Genomic DNA, 24,359 nt, shown 5'->3' with positions numbered 1-24,359 from the left:
TTTTCTGTAATAAAATATTTAATTTAGTAGTGTAGATACCTCATTTGTGTCTTGGATTTCAGTTGAGCTGAGTTCCCAGGTTAGACTGGTGAAAAATCTGATTGAGGGCCAATACATTACTAGCATTTCTGTTTAACAATAAATGTAACCATCAAAGCCATTTACAGCTTTTGTTGCTTGTTGCTGTCTGCTTGTTTGTTTGCTTGAGGGTTTGTGGTGTGGGTTTCACTCGTTCTGGCTGGTAAAGAAGGAGAAATAAGTTGTCATGGATCCTGAACATTTGTTTCCAAACTTAAAAATTACTGAGACCATTTCTTATGTCTTAGTGAAATGGTTTAATTTCAGCCTTAGCCTATATAAAACCCTGGGCCAACAGTAAATGTGCTATAGTTGTTATACCAGTTTATAATTAACACAGGGCATAATAAAAAGGGTGGGAGGTACCAGCTAAGGAAGAGACAGAGGCCTGTTAATAACATTGACACAATTAATGCACTACTTAAGCATTTTCCCTGGAGTTTTTTCTCTTTCTGCAGTCCCTTGGGAGAAAGTGTTGGGGTCAAGGTAGGGATCTCAGCCACTGTCTCTGTCCCTTTCCCACTGCATTTACTTATTTTTCACAATTCTGGAGTCAGATACGAGATCTACACCTTCCCTCCTCCTTCCCCCATGGAACAGCTGCCCTCTCTGACACAGATAAGCTAATTTGAGCTGAAAAGCATGAAGTAAGAAAGCTACAGGCATGTTTGCCTTGGGCCAGGATCTTGACGGTGCCTGTCTGTGATCCTATCGCCCCTTCCCTTTACATTTATGCCGAGGCCTCATGTTGAGAGCAGCTCTGCACAGCAGCATAAAATCAGGAGCTTAAAATATGCTCAAGCCCAGCTGCTTTCCTGCCCTTGTCACAGCAGAGACAGTGGAATGGAAGGTGGAAGGAGGCTCATGCTTCCATCCATGTGCCAACCCAGTTTATGCAAAGTTAATAAATAGTTATGTAATGCTGGGCTTTACACTAATGATGCTCCAGGTTAGGCACATTTATTTATTGCTGCTGCCCTTATAAGACCATTAACCTCTAGAAGAAAGGGTGATGTGGAAAACCAGTCTGGAAAGGAAATACTCCATGTCACCACAAGTACAGCCACATCACCTCTTGTCACACTCCTGGACTGTGTTTTTGGCATCGCTCATGTCATGTGCTTTCAGAGCTGCAGCTACCTGCTCCTTAGCAGGCCACAATGACCACTTGGTGCAACTGCTTGCTCTTGATTTACCATCTGAGGAAGTGCCAGAGAAGGCATTGACTGATTTAAGAGTCGGCTGCAGAGTGTAGCCCCCAGACCATATGCTCCTTCTGTGGACAGTGCCCTTCCACTGTCCCTTCTCACATGACTTTGGCATGTTCTTTCCCAGCTCTGCTTCAGAGGCAACTATTTAGGAAACACTCCTCTCCAAATCCAGGCCATGGGACCTCTGCTTCTTTCCATTAAGCATATAATTATGCAGAGAACATTGTTTGACTCCCTGGCTCTGGTCCAAGCCAATACACAGGCAATAAGAAATGCCAGGGTAGGAGTTAAAACACATGTGAATAAGAATTCCACTTGCAGCTCCTTGCTTTTATGCTGTACTCATTCCTCCTTACACACGTCCTTCACCAAATTACAATTTGTAGCCTAACAGAAGCTCAGCTTAGTTGAGAAAGTTCAGCTATGGGCTTCTCCTCCACTTTCCAGGCACTTAAAATCCTCCAGTCTGGCAAAAATCTTCACATCCTCTGTCCAGATGATGCAGCCTCTGGGTATGCAGAGCAGACTGGAGTTATATTGCCATCTTGAACAGGACAGCAGGATGACACAGATGTGGGACCTGCCTTTACCCTAAGCATAGCATTACTGTCTTTTATAAATCCTTTCTTAAGCTGTAGCTTTGGCCAGCAACAGATTCTGGCTGCCCTACACCCAGTCCCACCATGTAGCAGTAGGAACCAGATTGGATCCCTGGATCCCTGGTCTGCAAAAACACTTTTGATTTATTTTAATTTCCGCAAGCATTTCATGCCGGATGAAAGTCACACAGCTGCTAGTATTATCTCAAGGAAGGAGACGTGCGTGGGTAAAGATGACCAGCCAGGGTGAGATAGGGAAGAGGTCTTTGCTTTAATTTTTTTGTCTGTGCAAACATTCCTCTGCCTTGGAGGACTGTGAGGTGCACAAGCGTTGTAGTACCCAGGACCACTCCAAAGCAGTTACATGAAAAGAAACTAAAATCCAATTTCCCATTTCAGGGAAAAAGGGAAAAACATATTTGACAGAGGAAGGTCATAGAGATGGGAGGGGAAAAATTATCTTAATTAGATTTATCCCCTGATCAACCGACCTGCTCATTTGGTTTTTTTAAAGACTGCCACCTCCCATCATCCTCCAGTGGAAGGTGTCTACACCCATGGCAGGGGGGCTGGAACTGGCTAATCTTAAGCTCCCTTCCAGCCCAAACCATTCTATGAGTCTCTGCTATCTAAGTGTCCTAACAGTATCCCTTCACAGAGGAAGTACTTGAATGTTCTTCAGTTTATGTCACAGCACCATGCCCCCAGCAACATTTGAGACAGAGCAGCTGAAGATACTGAGCCCACCCTCAAGTGGGCGAAAAAGCGAAGGAGCATGGATCATCCTCTAAATTTCCCTAAGAGCAAACCAGATTTTTAAAAGAAACACATATTTCACCTCTTTTCACTTTTAATTACTGTTTGCAGGGTGCAACTCCCAGCAGGAGGACCTTGTGTCCATGCTAGCATGGAGGGGCAAGGGTCACATTTACAAAGTCAGATGCTCCAAAAAAGCTGCCAGTGGTGTCAGCTGGACTGAAATATTTCCATCTGCACTAATGGCCACAGAGTGAACCCCAAAGAGCCTGGTGTGTGTTCCCCACCTTTAGCTTCATTGTGAGTGTTTGCCTCCAGCCTGCTGTGCCTATCAAGGATGGGGAGAGGCATTTTCTCTTTCATTTCCATCCCATTAATACAGTTTTATTTTGTGAGGTGTTTGTTTACATGAGCCTTCTTGGTTCTCTCCTCTCAGGGGAGCCATTAATTTATCTGCTTTGCTTTTCATCAACGGGAGCTGACAGAGGGAGTTTTTATGGGTTAACTGCTCTGTTTAGAGCAAGTGGCAGGTGCTGGTATCACTCAAACTAAATGAAAATATAAATATCTCTTTACCTACCCAAGAAATCAGCTTAAAAACCCCAGTGTTTAGGTTCAACCTGTTTGTAAGCCTAATGACCCAACTCGGCACTAAACGTGTTTATTGACAGATTGAAGGCTGGACTGCCCCAGACCCCAGCTATGTATAATTATAGAAAGAAAATTTTTAAAATGCCTTAATCATAACAGGCACTATGCTTATTATGTCAGAAAGGAGCGTAATTTTGGAGAAAAACCTGCTCCATCAAACCCAGGCCCCCTCAAGGGTCCATGGGGGCAAATCAGCAGCTCCCAAGGTCACTGGTTGCATCTGAGAAAATTGCCAATGTGCTCTCTTACATGTTTCTTCGTAGTTTCATTTTGGCTCACCCTGAGAAGGAGATTTTCAAAAGACTCCAATTTCTTAATTTCATTCCTTTTTGTCCTCAGCGCTGACACTTTTGGAGACTGAAATATGATGCAGTGCAGCCCATACCATGAAAGTGCACATTAAAAGGTTTTGTACAGAGAGCTGAGCTTATAAAGCTCCATTTTACTCCCTGAGTGAAATGAATGGAAAATACTTCTAAGTAGTTTAAAGGACTTTGGATCAGATGCACAGTTCGCAAAAACCATGGTGGTGTAAAACTCAATGCCAGTCAGGAGATGACACAACGGATTCACTCCTCATTGGTTAGAAATATAGGGATAAAACTAGTGATTTGTGGCGTACCTTAAGATATAGCTCTTATTGAAAGCAGTGTAATAAAGATATGGAAGAGAGAATAAAGTCGCAACAGAAATTCCAATTAAGGGCAGAGAAACTTTGCTCTGTAAGCAAGGAGGAGGAATAGATGAGCTGTGGACATGGAAACCCCTGAAACCCCCTGGGGTTTCAGCATGGCAAGGCACCTTCCATGAAAAAAATGCACATCTGCCCATGGATGGTAGGCGCTAGTGCTGGAAAAGACGTTCTAGAATGGTTATTAGAACCCTCCAGTTCTATTGCTTGAAAACTAGTTAGAAATACAGATTTTTAGGTCAGGCAAGTTATTGCATGCATGACCTAAAGTGCAAACAGCTCCATCTGCCAGCTTAGATGATAGAAAAGAGTAACTCAATCTGTTTTCCTTCCTACCCCTTTGTATTTCCTCTTGCCTGAGCCTTGCATCTAATAGTTAAATGCCCATATAAAACCAGATTGATATTAATATCACTCAAATAAAGTTGGGGTAGGCTACAAAAATAAAAAGGTAAGCATTTGGCAGATAAGGGCTCTTTTCTTTTAATTTCCAGACAATTTTCCTGATCTGCTTATGGTGTGGTTTTATGAACAGCTGCATCAGTATCTCCAGGGAGGCAGGAAGCAGCAGGGTGGCTGAGCCCTAGCAGGAGGGAACGTCTCAAGTAGGGTTTGTCATCAGAAACATTGAAACAGGGAACCATTCCTCTACTGAGGTTGACATTTTCAAACCCAGGAGCCTGCACTTTGGTGAAAACAAACTTATGTTTAAAGGATTCTTGGCAATTGGATTTCCTGCAGATTTCTGCATCCAACAGATGCAAGCATTGATCCAGCTTCACTTGGGCAATGATATGTACAGTGAGACATTTGGCTTCAGGAGCATATGACTGAGGATGTTGCTGTCTCCTCTGTCTCCATCTGTACTGCTTCCTTTACAGACATAATTGCTAATAAATTAACATTTGTATACTGCCTTGGAAATTGTGAGCTTAAATATAGGTTTTTATTAGCTCATATCCTGGCAAAATATTTCTTTCATACAAATTACTTTTTGTAATTGAATTATCCCTTGCGATTTTTAAAACTTACGAAGTGGTTAGACCTCTGCTATTTATCATTCTTCTCTGCAAGAGTTTGCCAAGGTAGGAAGGAAATTGGTAGAAAATTTATTGCAAAAAAGTAGATAAGCATTTTACTTTAGGGTTCTTTTATGTCCATGATTCCAACAAGCCTAATAATCTTTGCAAATCATTAGCATGTTATAGCCCAGAATCCATCCTGAAACTGTATGATCTCACCTCATAAGTTTCTTGTTAGACTCCTAGACTCTCACAGACATCTTCTTAATAGTGATATGTCTCATAAATTATTTATTGAAATGACATGCTTAAAAGCATCCAAAAAGACCTTCTACTTGGCTGTGAAACAGCTGGAGAATGGTTATATCTGTTTCTCATAAAATGGGCCCAAAAGGTTAAATGCCTTATCCAGGATCACACAATAAATTAGTGGTACAGCAGGGCACAAGAGAAACTGGTGCCATTTCCCAGAGCCTTGCTCTTGCTTCTCTGCAGTAGACATAACTATCTCTTCATCTCAGCAACTGTTGCTTGGCCCAAAGTGAAGATGGTTTACTTGCTACTGAAACCCATGGTCTCCGTCTCTTAAATACTCTATTCTTTTTACACTGGTGGAGCTGGCAACCTTCATGCTTTGGGTAGGTTTTGTTGTTTTTATATAATTTCCCAGCATACAGGCTTTCCAGAGATAGACAGACACCTCAGACTCACATTAAACGCTCAGGATTCAGAGACAGCCATTGAATAAGGCTCCATGTGTTTTCTCAAGTGTGATCTGATAGGTCTCAGCCAAATTATGGAGGCTGTTACTGAGTTTTGCTTTATTGTCTTTTACTTCCTAAGGCATATAAAAGATTGTGTTTGTTGCATCGATTTGAAACAAATAGTAATAGTTAACATTTATGTAGCATTTTCTGCTTTTTAAGCACTGCTCAAATACTAATTACTCTTGGTTTAGTGTAAACTAATGTAATCCTACTGTTGTGCAATCTACTTGGATCTTTTGTTGACTGAGAGCTAGTTCAATTACTTCGAATCTTTGGTCTATCTAGTCATTAAAGGTATGACTAAGAAGAGCCATTTACATCTTCAATTGCTTTCTCCCCTCCTGGGCTCCTTCATCTGCTTTTTTCCTTTTCTTCCCACAATGTCTTTTTTGCATAGCAGCAAAGCTTTTCTTCAGCAAAAGAGTGGGCCTTTCAGCTAATTTTGTTAAATGTTATCAAAACTTGTTCTTATGAGAAAGATTTAATAAGTTGTTCTGTTTTGCCACAGAAAGTCAAATACAAGATATTTTCCTATGGCAAACCAGAAAATTCATGACTTAGTTACTAAGCTAATGATCTTAATACCAACTATGCAGAATTTATTTTCCAGTTTGGACTTGGATAAACGACTTAATCTCTTATCCAGTATATAATCAACTGAAAAATGATTGAATTTCATTATTACTGGCACAGAAATAGAACTCCAGTAAACAGGCTTCTGATGTGCAAACAGGAGCTGGGGTTTGTGTAGTCTGTGCCACTGACTTCCTGCATTATTTGGTCAGGTCACCTCCTTTCTGTCTGTCTGTTCTGCCTGTAACATGGGAGAGATGAAAATGGACTTCCTTGAAGGCTGAATCAGTAAGAAATCTGAGTTTTCGCTATGTGTTTAAAAAAATAAATAAATAAATAAAGTAAAAATAAACCCTACTGTTACTCTGTTAGCTTTGGACAAGTAGAAGAGCAGCATTTTGCAAGAATAGAATAAATGTAATGTTTGATTTATTTACCTGAACTACAGTATCAGTTGTCATTACCTTAATAAGATCCCTCCTTAATGCACCTTTCAGTCAAGTGGCATTTGTACATCTGGAAGAGTGTATTGATGTCTGTTTTGGAAGGTCATTGAATCATAGAATCATGAAGGATTTGGGTTGAAAGGGACCTTAAAGATCGTCTAATGAGCAGAGACACCTTCTGCCAAACCAGGTTGCTCAAAGCCCCAACCTGGCTTTGAATGCTGTCAGGGATGGGGCAGCCACAGCTTCTCTGGGCAACCCGTGCCCATGTCTCACCACCACCCTCACAGAGAAGAATTTCTTCCTTCTATCCAATCTAATCCTACCCTCTGTCTGTCTAAAGTCATTACCCCTTGTCCTATCATTCCATGCCCTTGTCAAATTACCCTCTCTAGCTCTCTTGTAGCCCCTTCAGGCGCTGGAAGGTGCTGTAAGGTCTCACTAGAGCCTTTTCTCCATATCCCTGTACATGCAGCGCTAAGATGCAACCCAGCAATCAGGTCTAAGTCCTCTTCCTAGAGGTGATACCCCTCCTTGTTATTTCAATGAAGGGGCCCTTTGTTTCAGAAAATAACCCCAAACACTTCCTATTCCAAATTTACTATTTTTACCTCTCTCTTTTTTTTCCCAATAGACATTGTACTTAAGAAAAATAACACTTCCTACTGCATAAGCTTATTGTGCTATTGAAAGTGAAGCTCTGGACACAGTAGGGGTTACACCGATTAATCAATCCCTAGCATCTCTCAATGCACTCTGATTATCTCACAGAGAAGTCCTAAAATGAATCAATTCATGAGCCCTTGCAGTATTTTTTTTACAGATAATTCATATTTTGATAAACTTAGTTTGAAGTTCAACCCTTTAGGGAATTTTATCAGAACAAGAAAGCAGGTTGGTTTCTCCCCCTGTTAATGGAAGGCAAGGAGAGATTACCCAGTACCACAGCATCTGTGACAAGAGCAGGGACATTTTTACACGTGATTCTGTAGTAAGACAAGGACAGGTTTACCTTGTGACTAATCCTGCAGGAGTTTCCTGGGTTACTTACATGAATTCAAGTAACTGGATAAGATAGTTGCCTTTCCCTGTAGAAGAGGGTTGGTCATACTTTTTCCCTACTCTGTGTGTCCTGCCTTATTAGGCGAGAACTTCCCCCTGCTGCAGGAAGTTTTTCATCTTATTGTGCTGCAGTCTATAGAATTAGTTTTAATAAATAGGCAGATACAAAATAAATTTGTCCCTGGAAATACTTTATGAGTATAATTCTAAGCATATTCCTCCAAATTCAGTTGAGCCCATGGCATTCCCTGCTATTCAGTGGTAGTAGTGAAAACCAGTGCTGTCCAAAACTACTTTTCTATTGTTTTCACAATCAAGCCAACAACAAAAAGGAGAAAAAAAATTCAGATCTTGCAAGTTTTATACTGCAGGTCTCCTTCCATTCCAGCTGTCACCCTGTGAGCTGCTCAAACCCCAGGCTGCATCTGAAAGGTGTAGATCAGAGGATGCTCTGAACTCTGTTTCAAAGAGGAGGTGCACATCGACGTGATACCTTTACTGAGGAATATGGATACAGGGTGGTGGCTGCAGGCAGAAAAGGCAGACATGCTTTCTTTCCTAAAAGAGTCCCAGCCTCCATTCAGATCTTTTCAGAAAAAAATGTGTAATATCAGAAAGATACATCTAAGAGGGGATATAAGTTCAAGACCTCTTTTCTTATTGAAAATTCTGAGGGCTCATCAATATTCCCAGGAAAAAGACCATAAACAGTAACTTCAAATGAGAAAAGTACTTCTTCACACCACGCACAGTCTCACTGGGGCACTGCACACAGGATGTGGTGAAGGCCAAAAGTATTTAGAGTCAAGTGGGGTTAGGCAAACTCGCAGAGGACAGATTCATGAGGGACTGTCACACCCAGTGGTCCTGCAGAGAAATTTGCTGAAGTGGATAGAAGGGAAAGACCGACCTTGATTCCTAAATCACTGTTCACAACCGCTATCCCCTTCCTCTCTTCCAAACTGACTGCAACCAATCCATACAGGGGTAATAAAGATGGATAGTTTCCTTGTTCAATTTATTGACAGGAAAGTAGGGATACCGAGCTAGTGTATCTAAGCATGGGAATTTACTTACCTAATTGTGTAATAAAGAGATTGAATGGCATAAGGTGTGCATGGGAACTGTCTTGGGATTGTTGTTACATTTTCATTTGAGTCACAATTTAATTACAAAGGCTTCTTTTAGGCCACAACAGAACATTGAGAATTAGACACAGAGCTTACCCAGGAATGGGTATAAGGCTTAACATCCTGAGTGAGTCCTGTACCAGCTTTTTCTTACTGTCTAAGAGATGAGACACTGGCACAGGGTGCCCAGGGGAATTGTGGGTGCCCCATCCCTGGAAGTGCTCAGGTTGGAAAGGGTTTCGAGTAACCTGGTCTAGTGAAAGATGTCCCTGTCCACAGCAGGGAATTAAAAGTAGGTGATCTTTAAGGTCCCTTCCGGCACAAAGACATCTTACTTGTTGTCATAGAATCCATTCTACAGTTCTGTGAGGCACAAATCTTACTTGTTGTCATAGAATCCATTCTACAGTTCTGTGACTAGAAATTATCAAATTTTTTCTTTTGTTTAAAAACAAACAAGCAAAAAACAAACGCCCAGGCTATGTTTTTCTTTTCTGGAAAAAAAAAAAAAGGAAAAATTCTCCCAAACAGACTGAGAAAGGCTATGCCAAGGGCTTTCACCTAGGAGGCTTGAGACACATTCAAAACTTCGTCCTGACTCAGGACATAAATTTTAGCTTCCTGTATCCCAGGTAAGAGCCCAAATTAGCAAAATGTGGGTGATGGAGAAAGAATGGGAATAATTTCAGTGACTACCAGCATTTTATGTCACCAGTTCTTTGTCACTCTTAAGATTTGCTGATAAATGTACTGGTTTCACATGGGGTTTGAATGTGTGGCACATCATACACCCAAACCTAGAGTCTGACAAAGACAGTTACGAAAAATTTGTAGGCTGACCATAAAAGAGTGTACATGGTCAGGCTGTGTCTTTCAGCATTTAATATTTAAATACCATTATGCACTCCCAATTAAACTGAGGTTCTGAAGAAAACCCACTTCATCCAAGAATGGCTAATAGACTCATAATGAAAATTTCAGTATAAAAGTTAAGATTTTTTCCAAAGCAATTTTGATTTTGGCATAAGCCAGAGTAGGGTTCTAATGGCTGCAGCTGCAGACTGCTTATACTTGTCAAAAATGATTCAAAAGAATTTTTAACTTCGGGCCCTAAAATCTTCCACTAACACAGGTTAAATGTTCCAGCCCATGACAGAAGACTTAGGGAGTTGCAAGCCAGAAATAATTGAGATAATTGCATTCCAGCCTCCTCCATGTTTTCGTATCACTACTGGTTCAAGCTTTCCTGGCCCTCCAGCTTAATGCAGTTTTAAATTTATTCATGAAGAGGTCACAAACCACATCTTTTGGACAAGGCATTACCAACTGTCTAGCAAGTATCTTACCAGTGGAAGAAAGGTTTAGTGGTTGAGACCAGAAAAGGGAGGTTTTGTTACTTTGTTTGAGTACTGGATTGAAGCCAAGCAGTATTAATTCAACTCTTCATTCTCCTCCTCTCTTGTGCCTGCTTCTTTCCTAAGTCTTTGTCAAAAATGTGAGAGGATGTTATACATATACCTATAGCTTAATTTATTTCCTATGAAGATCTCATGGGATTTGAACCTCTGTTATAAATCTGAAGCTTCAGGTTTAATAAAAAACACAGGAATCCTTTATGTTATAGAAGAATCTCCCAGAAACACGGTAAATGGCATCACACTGTTTAAGCCACAGTAGTGTATTTGCTAAGATCAGATCATTGCTGACTCTGATCACCAGGCAATATAAATTTGATTTTAATAACCCCTGAGTACATGCTGATGTATTTGCTGAATGCATCAGAAAGAATATTCACCACTACATTTATGCCAGGTTTGTGCTTTAGATGAGGTAGAATGGGAGGCAATATCTTAGACAATTTTTGACAAATAAAAATGACCAAATAATATTTCTCAGGTTCAGTACTTTGTGTAAAGGCCAAGTTTTTTCAAGGTCAGGTTGGATGGGGCTCTAAACAACCTGAACTAGTGCATAGCATCCCTGCCTGTAGCAGTGAGGTTGGAACTAGATGATCTTTAAAGTTCCCTCCAACCCAAGTCTTTCCATGAGCCTATGAAATCACAATAAGGAGACTTGAACAAGGCATTTGCGTCCTCAGGGAAGTGATAGGACTGTCACAGTGGACTGTCTTCTTCCAAATAGAATGTAAAATACCAGGTGATTACTTAATTTGGTGTAGGATATTAATAATCAAAGACACAAGGTCATTTAATCATCTGAACTCACAACTTCTTTGGTTGCAGCATAGGATCCTGAGTTGGAGCTAATTTCCCAAATAACATTGCTGGTTTGCCTCCAGCAACTGTTGGTGTCTTTGAGAAGATTCATATACAAGGTGAAAATCTGTCTCCCTTTTGACTCTGAGTGTGGTTTTTATCACTCAGCATGGGATTTCATAGGTCAGATACAACTGCAATTGTCCATGCTCCACAGTCCTTCTAGCTGAAGGACACTATTGAACATGAAAGAGCATCTTGTTAATAATACCTGAGGTTCATGCTACTGTTCTCCAACAAAGATTTCAGGCATGCATTGGCCACAGTTTTTTAAATTAATTATTTCATTATGATTATGTGACTTGGTTCTCAAAAAATCCAGGGCTCAGTATCAGACTCAGCCTTGGAGATCAAGTTGCTGCCCTCAGTTGTGTTGTTTTCTTCTTGTACCACCTTAAGCAATTCCTTTTGACTTCCCGTAGCTCATCTCTTAGTCTATAAAGTGAAAGAAAGGATATTTGCTCAGTACTTACCAGCTTTAGGTCTTAGTTAATGATTCGATTTGTGGAGCCCAAAGGAGGGAATATAAAATTAAGCTTGCTGCTCAGCATCCTATGGCTGTGCTCATTCTACAAGGGGCAGCAGCAATAAAAAACAGGGAAAAATATTTCCCTAAGCAGTGAAATGAGATTGAGTTCAAGAAGAAAAAAACCAAGTAAAATAATGCCATTTCTGCATAGGCAGTTTTGCAGAGGAAAACAAATGAGAAGTGAAAAGTAGTCCTTTTGCTTCCTTCAGCACAAAGGTGGACGTGGAATCAACCCACCACAGCTCATGCTCACGTTTTCTTGCAGACAAGATATTTCACTCTTCTAGCTTTCTCATCACCCTGTTGCCATAACTATATGGGGAGTACATAAAGCTATCTGTACTGTTTAAACCCTCACATTTTGACAGAAAATTGGATGATATGACATGCTGCCTCCCAGAACAGGCGCTGTCTATCACCTTGCTGCTAATCTCTGTGATTAGTGACCTGCAATGTAAGTCAGCTATCAAAGACCACCTGTCCTTTTTGCTATAAGCTCCTCCCAGCATATCGCTTTGTGGTGTCACACTCCCTTGTTTGGTTTTTGATTGATGCAAGTTTCTCTTTTGAGCAGTGACTCAGAAAATAAATCATACCCCTTGCCATTCATTGAGTGCGATTCTGCAGCACAAAGCTGGTGTGGTTAATCAAAGCTCCAAAGAGCAACAAAAACCAACAGAACTGAGAATGAGGAGGAGAGATATAAAGGATGAAACATCATAAAAAGGATTGCTTGGGAGCCAACCAAAGCAAAAGCAAAATAAAAAGTGCTGCAAGTAAGCATTACATTTGCTGCACTACTGCACCAGAACCAGAAAGCTGATTTTTTTGCTCCACTCCCTGACATGTATGCAGGGATGTGAGAAGAGTCCCACACTTCTGAGAAACATAACTATATCAAGGAATCTGATTTTACAGGCTTTTACTTCCAAGTAACCCTTTCTGTGGTCAGTGGGATTTTTCTGAGTAGAATAAGTAAAGACAGAAGGATGCTTTTGTTGTGAGCTGCACTCCAGACCAGTTTGTGGTCCAGCTGGGATTGGACCCCCATACACAGAGGGCTGCCAAAAATAGGAATGGCTATTGCAGCTAATTGGCCTTAAAGTAAAAATTTAAAAAAGGAAAAAAAAGTGAAAATTTATATGTTATGCAGACAGCAGTATGATGAAAGAAACAAACAGAACTAGAAACACTGTATTATAGGACAAGAACGCCCTTTCCAAATATAAATGATTCAGAGCAGAAGGGTTTTGTGCTGTTATAGAGGGAGAATGAACACAGAGATGGAAAGGTCTGTATTAGAAAGCCTGGTTTCTTACATCCAGTCCAGCAAGTTTATGGGAGCTTTTAAAATTATGAGGAGCAATCATGAACTAAAGACGGAAAGAAACTGGTGGTTGAGTATGTAACTGAGACGAGTGTGATCCTTTGTGTTTGTCATGTGCCAGAGAAGTCAGGAAAAATGTGAGGTGTTGGTGGCAAAGATGAAATTGTAGCAAAAGTAAAATCTAGACACAAGGAGTAGCAGATGAAAAATAATAATCCACCACAGAAAAGCTATGAGGCAAACTCTCTGACAACACAATTCCATTGAAAGTAAGGTATCTAAACCATCTGGGAATTGGACCATAAAACTGAGATGACAAGAACTGCATGTCCACTGAGAAGTGCTGGAAACTTACTTAAGCCAGGTAAATGCAACACTTCAGTCTTTTAAAATAGCTTAAAAAAAATCTTCATTATGTTTTATGGAGGTAACCTTTCTATTTGAAAAGTCAACCCAAGTTGTGAGGGAGAGAGAGAAAAAAAAGTTGAGAAGAGTTAAATTTATAAGGACATGAATGAGTTGGGAATAGGAACACTGTTACAGAGGAATGTGCATATGGATGGTGCAAATTTACAGGGCTATTTTTGATGAACTGTAGGAGAATTTTCAGTTTTTCAGCACCTTTCCTTACAAAAAGAAAACCCTTCATCTGGTGGGAATTCAGTCAATTTCCTCATGGTTTTTTTGTCATTTCCTAAGTTGCAAGGTTACTAATGGTAATTACAGACCCTGTTTGTACCTTGTGGCTCTAGCAGTGCAAAAAGGCTTCCTTGGCACATGTTACTCTCCTGCTAGAGGGTTTTTAAAGGACCAGCCCTAGACAGGAATTGCTACAGTGCTTGGGAGCAGACAGAAACTACCTTTCCTCGTTTCTTTCTTAAAGAGTAACCACTTCTCACTCACATTCTGCTATCTTCATCCCCCATAACAATAAACCACAATTTCAGTGTTCATTAGCAGCTCTCAACACTGGGCTTTTGTGAAGGAGCCTGCTTTAAGGTGTTATATTCAAAACTATAACAAACCTGCTCCTTCTAAGGTTTTCAAACAGAGATGCTATAAAGGAGACAAACAGATTCAATACCAAGTGTAAAAAAAGTGACAATTTTTCAAGACAAAAAAAGCATTTTTAAAAAAAGGGGAGATGGCAGTGCACTGAAAGGCAATCAGGTGCTCTATTTCTTTTATTTCTTTCTGGTGTGAAAGCACCAATATGTTTGATTCAAAGCAAAAAATCTCCCAATATTTGGTAGATCTCTTGCATGCTGCTATTGTTCTATAGCTCAATGCAATCTCCTTCACTATTGCTTCTACATGCAGTCCTTAGTTTTGTACCCTTACTCTGCAATACATTTAACATGTCTGTTTTGGCCAGTGAGTAATCCCATTTGCATTCACTGTATTGCATTTACCTGAATGAATTTAAGTCAAAGAGTTTGGTGGGTTTAAAAACATGTTTGAAGACAAAGTGGTGCTCAAATCTCTGTGGAAGACTTAGGTAAAGCTTGTTAAAGACACTCCTCCTTTCTGCTCTCCCTCCCTAAGTGTTCAATAGTTTCTATGCATTTTGCTGACAAACAGAATGTATGAACTTGGTCTGCCACTGTCTCTGGAATAGACTGGAGACAATGAATTTTTTAAAATTTTATTTTATTTTTTTGTCATAGTAGTGCCTTAATTCCCAGGAAGAATGCTACAGAAGCCATACAAGATGTTGGATTTGGGGCCTGTCATTGCAAAGTGGGTTTTGGAGGTTAAAGGGACAAAACCCTTCAGCAGTTCTAGCACAATCAGAATTGCAGAAATAGGAGTGTGTCATGGTTTGACCCCACAAGAGTCCCAAGAGTGTAACCCTGCTTCTTCTTTGCCCAGCTGCCAGTTTACCTCACAGCCTTCCTGTCGTTCTTGCTTCCTCCTGCAGTCTGTCTTCAACAGTATTTTTTTAGTTGTGCTTGTGCCAGACAACTTTTCAATCAAGAAATTATTAATAAAATGTTGTCTTCAGGCTTCAGCATTTCTATTGTGATTTGTAGGTTACCAGAACCTGTGCTAGGGGTCTTCCATCCTTCACACATCCTTAGTTTAAAACCCCTCAGTTTTAAAACCCACAAATGCTAGGTTACACCACATCCCTTTAAACTGACCTACAAAGCTCACAGCACATCCATCCTCGACTACTGCACCATAGCAGTGTGAAGGCAGGTGTAGATTAGGTATTAGGAAGAAATTCTTCCCTGTGAGGGTGGTGAGGCACTGTCACAGGTTGCACAGAGGAGCTGTGGCTTCCCCATCCCTGGCAGTACTCAAGGCCAGGCTGGATGGGGCTTTGAGCAACCTGGTCTAGTGGAAGCTGTTCCTGCCCATGGCAGGGGGTTGGAACTAAATGATCTTCAAGGTTTCTTTCAACCCAAACCATTCTAGGATTCTATGATTCTCTGAAATTCCAGCATCTGAAGCAGGGCTGGGAACTGAGTCACGGACGAGTAAGATTTCATTGGTACATTCAGGGTTTAGCTTTTCAAGAAAGAAATGCCAGCTGAATGTGATTCAGTTTTTGCCATATATTTCCATATGTATTTGCTGTGAAAAAGACCAAGAACTGATAGGTTCTTTCTGAACCTTTCACTTTCCGTTTTTAAATGCTGATGGTAAACAACAATATCCTGGAGTGGCATTTAGAGAATCAACTTCTGTTCTTTAGCAGTCAGGAGGATTCAGTTTCTGAGAAGCTCAGCTCATAATTACAGATTTTCTATGTTTAGTTTGTGTATTTTATCATTATTTTTCCTCATAAACAAGTTCAGATATTAAAAACCATGTTTTTCCATCTTGATGAAGTAATTGCCTTTATTTTTTCTGTGTTTTCTGTCACATTTAATAAACTTGAAGTAAAAATACCATTTATTAGTTAATTTGACAAAAATTCTTTTAATATGTTTTATTTCTGATATCTGTTTTCTCTGTGTGCAGATATGTATGCTTGTATTGCAGTGCATATATACATTGGTTTTTCCACAGAAATGAATCCCAGGCCATGTTGTTACATGAAGCAGAACACTATCATTTATTTACACTTTCTCAGCTCTGCTTAAGGTCTAATATATTTCCAGCTGAGTAAAGATGAACCCTCTGAAAAGGAAGACATTTTTATGCAATTTCTATCCACATCTCACTCCTTCATTCTTCCTTTCTCCCTCTCCCTTCCCGAAACTTGCCTTCTTATGCCATCTCAGTCTTTTGGCCATACATTCTAACCTTGTGATCTGTGGAAATATTTTTAAAACCACAGGACAGCATTTTTCCAAAGCCCTCCAGTTGCCCAAATACAGACATTTCAGCATTACCTGATTTCCAAGAGATTAGGTGACTGTTGAATACATGCCTCCTCAAGGTGTCTGAATCATTTCCTATTGAAAGAAGACACACAATATCACAATCAGTTTCAAATTCCCAAGTGTATGCCTAGTTCAGACAGATGCAGGTTGCTGCATATATGTATCCTGTTAGCAGTGGCAATTATTAAATGAGTCACACATAATTGAGACTTATTTTTTATTGGTAATTGTTCTAAGAGGGTTTTTCTGCAATCCATTAAGTAACATCCCTTTTCTGCAGTGTAAGAATGTATAAAGAAGGCAAATTAGCCGTTGAGTGCCCAAAGGCATGACATTTTTTAATTTTCTCTTTCAGGTTATTCCAATCTGACCGCCACACAGACGTCATTATTTTAATGTTGAATATTCAGACAAGGGTGCCATGGATGTAAAAGAAAGGAAGCCGTATCGATCTCTGACTCGGCGCCGCGACACTGAGCGCCGCTACACCAGCTCTTCAGCTGAGAGTGAGGACAGCAAAGCACCCCAGAAGTCCTACAGCTCCAGCGAGACCCTGAAGGCTTATGATCAAGACTCCAGGCTGACCTACAACAATCGGGTCAAAGACATGGTGCACCAGGAGACTGATGAATTCTGCCGAGCAGGTGGGTGCTTCTCAGCAGATGCAGCTGTAAGCAGCATGAGGGAATCAGCTGGGAGCCAGAGCTGGGTGGGAGGCTACCTTTGAAAGACTCTGAGGCCAAAAGCAAGATGTAAGAGAGATTTAAAGAGAGCAGCAGAGATCACCTTCATTGTATTGTACAAGATACTGTGCAGCCCAGTGTCCTTAAGTGGTGCACCCATATCCCATGTTCATTACACTTACTAAGACACATTTTCTACGTCTTAGTCTTTCTGTCTGCAGCAGCACTTTGCCACTTCTCACCATGAGACTAGAATCCCCTGTGCACATGCCATACTGTACTGACATGGCATGGAATGTTCCTGCCTGCTCAGGAACTGTGTCACATGTTTGCTCTGTCATGAAGGAAGTCAATGAGGATGCTGAGGCAGGAGGCAGCAAGTGGAGAGTTGTCACTGTCCACACTGTCCATCTGGTCTACAGCAAAACCCAAGAACCCTGGAAGAAAGGAGACAACTGAGCTCCACAAGAATGACTCCTCTTGGCATTGTACATGGCCTGCAGGCTTTAGGGTTACCTTGGGGACATGCTTCAATGTTAAAGGAGTAAGGAACCTCTTTAGGACTTTAAGGAACCTCTTTAGGAGCCCATTTAGTAATCTGAGTCCCCGTATCTGTGAAGATGTGAAGTTTCAAGAGTCACCGCAGACTCCACAGTTCTTACAGAGATTCCAGATACCCTGAAGCCAGTGCAGTTACAGTTTTCACTGCTGTTATTGCCTGTATGAGGTAGATTTCTGTTCCCTACTATAAGACCCATCTTCATTTTTCTGTAGAGATGTAGTTCAGATTCCAACCAGGACTTCACATAAATTGTTTCTAGAAGTCCATCAAGAAAAGCATAAAATGGTAAAGTGAATCAAATAGAGTAGGCAGCATTCCAGAAAATGGACATAAACTAGCTGACCCAGAGTACTCTTAGCACATCCTCTGCAATTTAGAGAAGCTGATTCCCCAAAAGGAATGCATATAATTACACTCATTAAACTTGGGGGCTGCTTGATTTCTCCTCAAAAATCATGCACGTGTGGTTTTGGTGCAAGACCCATCTTCAAGGCACACACAAGCAAAATTATTTGCTGAAGTAGCTTCATGCATATGGCTTTGTTGTTTGAGTTTCAGACTAACTGCAACAGGCAATAATCAACAAAAGGGCCAATAGCTGATGTAAGTAACACTGTGATATGATGAAAGCAGTTTCCCTCTTAGCAACTCTGAAGTACTTCATCCCTTCTAAGGAATGTATGGCATTATAAAGAAAAGGAAACTTTTTAGGTCATTGCATTTGCCTACTTCATACAATATATTCACCATGCAGGATAGATGTGAATTAGTCCAGGTCAGCGGTTTTCAACTTGGAGGTCCATGAGGCCATGCAGATCTATGGACTTCTCCTAAGAAGTCCACAAAGGATTACTTTTCTTGAAAATCCAGTCTGATGACAGGGAGTGTAAATTTTCTATACAAGCTCATGCTTCCCTAGGAAAATTTTGAAGGTACTGAGAAATAGTAAAAATGATTGGTCAAAGTAGCTGAAATTCATTGAAAAGTTAAGATTAACCATGTCAGAGCACCAGTTCTGTTTCTGATATAACTCTTACAAATGGCTCAACTTAAAGCTTTCTCCCAGTTTATCCTGAAGGTTCCAAAACTGGCCTGAAGAGTGTTAACAATTATCCCAGGCTTTCTGTGCCACATTTTCCACTGGCAGTAAGCCATGAATGGACCTCTCTTTGTGATGCTGCTTGGCTTCAGGCCAACTGAAACCAAGCCTTATTAGCCTGCTTGACATCAACAAGGCAAAGTGAATTTCTCTCCTGCATTGGTTTGGAAAGCAGAGGAGGGAAACATTTCAAATTGACCAAATAAATTCAGTAAATAAACAAGTCAGCATTTAAATGGTTTTAGCTAGAGTGAGTGTCAGCAAATGTGCAAGTCAGCACAGGAGAAAATAGTCCAGATCTGAATTAAAAAGTCTTGGATATTTATTATCCTCCTTTTATTGACTTGAGTTCTTCCAGCTTAAAAGGCAACAGTGAGCATAGAATATGAAAATCAATGCATCTGCTGCTGTTTATTGCAAATAAATTTGATTTTGAGTTAATTGTAGCAGTCATTTTTCATAATTTATGAGCTGCTGTTGCTGGAGAGCATCGGTCATGCTGCACATTGATGTGCCTGATGGTGCTGAGTGTGGCTTCTTTCAGGCAAAGGTGGAGCTAGGCATCAGCACTCAAACACACAAGGAAAACCAAAAGATATTTTTCAGTACTCCATAAGGGATGGTTTAGATGGTTTAGTCTAGTTTTGACTTATACATAAGTCAAAACTAGAAGAGAAGACCAAGGTCTCTGGGGAGATACTGCTTCCTAGTATTTATAACTTAGGTCAAGTTTATTTGCTTCCTTATGCCATGAGAATGTGGAGGACAATCTCTCAAACCACTTTGTAATCATGTTAAATGGATTACTTGGCCACAAGCTTGCACTGTGCTTCCCAAGCAAGGGTCGGACAGAGGTGTGAGCCCCAAGCAACCTCTTCTGTCCACTCTGTCTAAAAGCTTTAATCTTGTTTGGTCAATTAAAAAGGTGTGAAGTTAATGAATCCTTTATGCAGTTGGAGTGTTGTCATCTGCAGATCCGTAACCAGCTGAACCAGAATTTTCTCCTGCCATCAAGCAGCTCCTTCTCTGACCTATAAATGAAAATGTTGTCTAGCCCCACTATTTACCTTGCATTCAGATATCTCCTCTCTGTTCACTGTGAGCTATAAAGTCAACTGAATGAAAAAATGTAGTAAAATAGCACCTACTTTTGGCCACCTGTCATCTGAGGCATGTGTGCTCTAATATGAGAGACCTTCCCCAGTCATCAGGGTTCAAGGACAAGCTAGGATGTTTCCACAAGTATGAAACCATACTCTGGAAAAATTAGAAAACTGACTATTTCTGTTGGATACACATTTTCTACCATATGATATTTGACATCAACAAATAGGAAACCCACACAGTTGTGGGGTCTTGAGAAAGGAGAAGATAGTAATTCAGTTTTGGATACAACCTTGAGATCCAGCCTTGATGAACAGATTTCAATAATGAGTAGTTATGAACTTCAGTGTTCAAAAGAAGGTTTGTGCCTGAAATTTCCTGGAGATCATGCATTCAGATTTATCTTGTTGAAATATGCCTGAGCTGCAAACTGCTCAGTTCTTTAATCCATCCAAGGCATAGCATAACAGAAGCAGGGGTGCATTAAGCTGTATAAATGCACTGTGCAGCTAAAGGCACTCATGGGTGGCCAAAATCTTTTCAAGATATTCAGGGTTGAAAAGTAAATGCATGCATTAATAAATAAGTGTGGATTAAAATTGCTCTCCCCTGCCTCTTTGTGGAACTTTCCAAACAAAGTGTACTAATATTTGAAGCCTTATTCACATCAATTCAGTCTGATTTCAAAGCTCTGCAGGTAACTAGACATGGAGTCAAGAGTCACTTTTCAGGTCATATTTTTAGTCAGCTAAACAATTGCATCTATTTGCGGCCAAATAACCTCTGCTGCGACTCTATCAGAATGAATAGCTAAATGTGAGTCAAAGTGTGAGTGGTCAGCATGGGGAAAGTGAAATCGCCAAAGGAAATTTAAATCCCCAATATGTAATTTCAGGGATTTCAATGAGCAGAACTCACTCAAATTGCCTATTGTAGGGAAGTTGTCAGGTGTATGGTAGGACTTTTGATCATTGCATGCCTTATTTTGCTTTTCTCACAAGAAGATTGCTTTTTACCTCTCCTAAAGTATTGCACCATTTCTACATCCGTTTTTGCTTTCAAACTTGATGATTTCATTGAATATGCCCTGAGTTTTTGTCAGGTTCCAGAAACAGGAATCCAGCCGCTTTTTAGTCTTGGCATGTTTGAAAAGAGGTTGTCATGAGGTGAGGACTATTGTCTTCTCCCAAGTAACAAGCAATAACCCAACAGGAAATGGCCTCGAGTGACACTAGGGGAGATTGGAAATTTCTTCAGTGGAAGAGTAGTCAAGGATTGGAACAGGCTGCCTACAGAAGTGGAGGAATCACCATCTCTTCAATTGTTATAAAAAAAAGTGTATATGAGATGCTTAGAGACATTGTCTCATGGTGGACTTGGATGTGCTGAGTAATGGTTGGACTTGATGATCTTAAAACCTTAATGATCCTATGATTCTGTGGTCTCTTGGTCTCACACTGAGCAAGACCACAGAAGAAAGGTATCATTGGTATAATGTTGCTGTGTGTTACTGTGATGATGCTGTGCCCCACATGAAGGTAGAGGATGAACACTTCCGCTCTTGACTTGTGCTACATATAGCACCGTGCCCTGTTAAAGAATAACCCAGCTGATGCGTTTTTCTCACAGGAGCCAACTTCTCTTTGCGAGAACTGGGACTCGAAGATGTGACACCCACACACGGGGCTTTGTACCGGACCGACATCGGGCTGCCTCACTGTGGCTACTCCATCAGCGCCGGCTCGGATGCTGACACGGAAGCAGATGTGGTCATGTCACCTGAGCACCCAGTGAGGCTCTGGGGACGCAACACCAAGTCCGGGCGCAGCTCCTGCTTGTCAAGCCGGGCCAACTCCAACCTCACCCTCACCGACACCGAGCATGAGAATACTGAAACTGGTAAGTGGTGACAATGCATGCAAGTGTCAGCCTTGAGCTCTATAACAAATGTCTCTTCCTACTACTCCACCTTAATTTTCCTTGGTTTAGTGATGGGGTTTTTTATCAGACTCCATGAAAACACTCTTCTAACAGCCCCAGTCGTGGCCTTTTTACTGTCCTACAGAGTCTTTGTTAATGAACTGCTGGAGAAGCTCCTACTTATTTATCACTGCGACAGAGATCATTAAATAGCTGTAATACTCTCCCTGCTTTTTGCAGCAACCTTTCAGAGGGAAGGCATTTAAACCTCCCCTCCTCTGGCCGATGCTACTCTTATCTTTGCTCAGATTTTCTGGGCAGATAATTTTCTTCTCTTCCTTGCTGGTTCCTTGACAGGGGCCGCTTCATTTATGTAAATTGGCTGACTGCTCTCTGAAGGAAAACGATGGCGAAATATTTTTAGAAGCTTTTTCTTTGTGCGAAATAAAAGCTGAAGGTCACAGATTTTTTTTATCTCTGTAACTTTGTGTCCCCAGCTGCGGGGATTCCTGCATGCCTTTTGTAGGTCTGCGAACCTTTTGGTCAGCAGTTCTGCCAAGCAGTGTAGGAGAAGGAGAGGAGACTTTGATTCAATTGCAACTTGACCCAGAAGTTCATCCAGTCCTATATGCCTTTGCACCTTTAATTCAATTATAGCACAGCCTGCTTCTTGATATAGCTGCTGCGTACAAGTCATTGGGCACTTGTGCTCAGCGCAGAAAGCTCATGTGAAATGACTGTATCACTTGTTCTTTTCATGCTTTTTGCCACAGTATTATAGTGACAAATGATGATAAGTTTTCCTCTGGAAGCCATGACAGTGAGACATACACCACCCACATGATTTTATGTTTAACTCCAACAAAATTACAGTTGAAGCTTATTAAGTTTCTACTCGGAGATAATGATATATTAGGCAGAGTTCAAAGATAAATGGCCTTCTGTTCAAAGGATGTACAGAAGAATCTTTTAAAATTATCTTTACCATACTTTTTTACGATTCTTAGTGTAGTGTCTTACAAGCAGACACACAGTGACAGATTACATTGTTTTCCTTCTGATCCTTGTGTCTTGATGAAAAATCAGAGGGATCATCAGGGTCAATTAAAGTTTTGCACACTCACAAGAAATTGCTAGAAAACAGCCAAAAGCAAGCACTTCCATCCCATTCTCCTCTCTCCAGGCTCTCTTTTGTGCTTTCCATGTGATGTATGAGCAGCTGCAATCTTATCCCATACATTTTTTTCTTTCCATGCCTACTAAGAAAAGCAGTATAAAGAATTTTGAGACCCACTGTGGTCTTAACAGAGAAGAATTGCATTATCTGTGGGAGTCTTTTCTCCTGCTATCTCTACATCTGCAAATCCAACTTTGTACCTACAGATCACTTTCAAATGAAATTATATTAGAAACAGCACATTAGCAACTTCACATGCCTTGAAAGGCTTTACTGGAAGTAATCACAGAGGGAGTAGGACTCATGTCAGGTTGGAGACAGCCTTCAATTCCTCTTTCCTTAAGTTTAATGTCACACTAACCATTTGTTGAACCATCACTTCATAGCAACTAGAAAAAGGGAAACGAGAGGTGGAGAACATAGAGTGTTGTATAAACGTAGGAGTTTCCTTGGAGCCTAGGCATTTGCAGTCTTAGATGTTGGGTGTTTTGAATGAGAAAGGCTGTATCATACTAAAACCAAAAGTCTTTATAGCACAAATAAAACATAGATTGCTGTGGTGTCCAGTATGCAATAGTACTGTCCATACTGACAAAAAAGAGATGGTGGAACTTGAAAGAAAATATTAAGATCCAAACTGTGCTGGTGGTGAGCTTCACCTGATGCTTAGGCTTTCCTGGGAAGATGTCACAGACATCAGACCATGTTCAGGTCAGAAAAACTGGTCCAGAATAGAGAAAAAGTTCACTTTAATATAGGGACTGCAGTTAACTGGTGGCATAAATGTATCCAAACAAATGTTGCAAGGTAGAAAGAAAAGAAGGTTAGGGAAAAGTCTTTTAAGAAGGCAGAATTTGAGCATTTTCTTTTGTAATTGCTTGGCACAGATAAAGGTGTTAGAAACCTTTATGCACAAACTCCTCACAGCCTGAGACCTGCTGTAGGAGCAAATGAAGCCTGAGATCCTCTCAGAAGCTTTTTCTGCTGAACGTAAAGGCATTTCCTCCCTCCCCACTCCACATAAGTAGTGTTTCTCTGGGCTGCTAGCTATCACACAGGCTATTTTGAGAAATCTCAGATTTATAGAAGAAACATTTTCAAGAAGACATGAAATTTTGCTAATGGCAATGTAAAGTAACATGATGCTATGACTCAGTTTACAGGATGCCTTTATGAGCCAATATTAATTGTTGACAGTATTGATAGAAGTTATAGCCTTTAGCGGAAGTCAATATGGACTTTATGAACCTGCCATCAATAGAAGAGTTTATGGGGCTCATTAAACCAACTTCTCCAATGAAGGTCAAAGTCAGCAGTTTTTATGCTGTTCATTATTTATCTAAAATAAATAATCAGAATTT

At 40.6% G+C, this 24,359-nt stretch overlaps 1 protein-coding gene across 1 annotated transcript in view; it reads left to right on the top strand.

The window, feature by feature from the left end:
- TENM4 (teneurin transmembrane protein 4) overlaps positions 1–24,359 on the top strand; it is a 591,112-nt gene that overhangs the window by 234,648 nt on the left and 332,105 nt on the right. Inside the window, exons 4-5 of the mRNA XM_041414180.1 lie at positions 16,809–17,097; positions 21,531–21,800. Coding sequence (XP_041270114.1) covers positions 16,875–17,097; positions 21,531–21,800 — 493 coding nt within the window. The 5' untranslated portion in view covers positions 16,809–16,874. The remainder of the gene's footprint in view (positions 1–16,808; positions 17,098–21,530; positions 21,801–24,359) is intronic.

The sequence above is a fragment of the Onychostruthus taczanowskii genome, unplaced genomic scaffold (genome assembly GCF_017590055.1).
Source record: "Onychostruthus taczanowskii isolate IOZ18803 unplaced genomic scaffold, ASM1759005v1 scaffold44, whole genome shotgun sequence".
Taxonomy (NCBI): domain Eukaryota; kingdom Metazoa; phylum Chordata; class Aves; order Passeriformes; family Passeridae; genus Onychostruthus; species Onychostruthus taczanowskii.
This window is presented reverse-complemented; position numbering and strand designations above follow the sequence as displayed.